At 47.9% G+C, this 1167-nt stretch overlaps 1 protein-coding gene across 5 annotated transcripts in view; it reads right to left on the reverse strand.

Moving 5' to 3' along the window:
• nfia (nuclear factor I/A) overlaps positions 1–1167 on the reverse strand; it is a 104779-nt gene that overhangs the window by 23379 nt on the left and 80233 nt on the right. For all 5 annotated transcript variants that reach the window (XM_013910648.1, XM_013910647.1, XM_005732417.1 and 2 more), the window contains exon 5: positions 1026–1143. In XM_013910648.1, coding sequence (XP_013766102.1) covers positions 1026–1143 — 118 coding nt within the window. The remainder of the gene's footprint in view (positions 1–1025; positions 1144–1167) is intronic.

Raw genomic sequence — 1167 nt, forward strand, 5'->3', positions numbered from 1 at the left:
TGACGCGGGAATGTTCCCAAATAGCCTAGCGTTCGGCAAGGAGGCTGCAGCGCTGCATTATGGGATCTGTTGTTTGTATATTATTAGCACCTCCTATCGCCAGGCCATGCATAACAATAATAATATATCTATATAAAATGATCTCGCGGGCCAGATATAAATGTACGCCGGGCCGGATGTGGCCCGCGGTCCTTGACTTTGACACATGTGTTCTAAGGGCTGTTTTAGGGGGTCAGATCAGAACCAATCAGCTGTGTGTGTGTGTGTGTGTGCTCTAACATACATTAAGCCACATTAGGAACAAACAGTTAGTGTTCATGCACAGACCAAAGCTGCCGTAGCCTCTACACTCTACACACCCTGCAGGTGAGTTAGTGAAATACTGACAGCTGTCCTATCGTGTCTGTGATACAGCATCCATCCAGTGCACTGCACGAGGGTGTGACCGTCGTCATCCTTGCATCTGTCCATTGCAGTCATTTCATTTCACTTCACAAATCCAACCAACTCTTTGTTGTTTGTGTGTCCTCTGAGCACTGTACGGCTGGAACATAAACCATCTGGATTTGAATGCTTGGAAGTAAAAAACGAAATGAAGCCATCTCGAGTTCTGGTTTGGGAACATCGGCCAATGATGAAGCGACTTCTCCAGCATCGCTGAAAGGTCAGTCCACGGGCCACTAGGTGGCGCTTACACTCAGCACTGACGCCTCACCGTTCTGTCCGCTGACAGCTCAACAAAGGTTATTTAAACAGGGCGCAGGTGCTGCGAGTCACTGCACAGACTCTGCGTCCCATTTATTTTATTACAGGTGCTCCATGAAATATTATAGAATCAGTTTTCTACTTCTTCTATTTTACAAAAGCACTTATTGGATCATTGTTTAGAGTTTTCTATGACGCGCATGTTTCCCTCTTTGAGAAACACTTTGACCTTAGTCAATCGATTGATTGACTGCAGTCATTAAAACTGATAAATTGTCACATGAACAACAGGAGGAGGTGCTGAGTGTGCTGGTGTGTACCTGGAGGAGGAGGTACTGGGCAGTGGTCTCCTCATGGCTCCTGGGCTCATGCTGTAGTAGGAGGAGCTGTCGAGGTCGGCCAGCGAGAAGTTTGGCCCGGTGCCGGCTGCGATGGGCGCTGATGGACGGACAGACAGACAGA

The sequence above is a fragment of the Pundamilia nyererei genome, unplaced genomic scaffold (assembly GCF_000239375.1).
Source record: "Pundamilia nyererei isolate P.nyererei 1_Seehausen unplaced genomic scaffold, PunNye1.0 scaffold00046, whole genome shotgun sequence".
NCBI lineage: Eukaryota > Metazoa > Chordata > Actinopteri > Cichliformes > Cichlidae > Pundamilia > Pundamilia nyererei.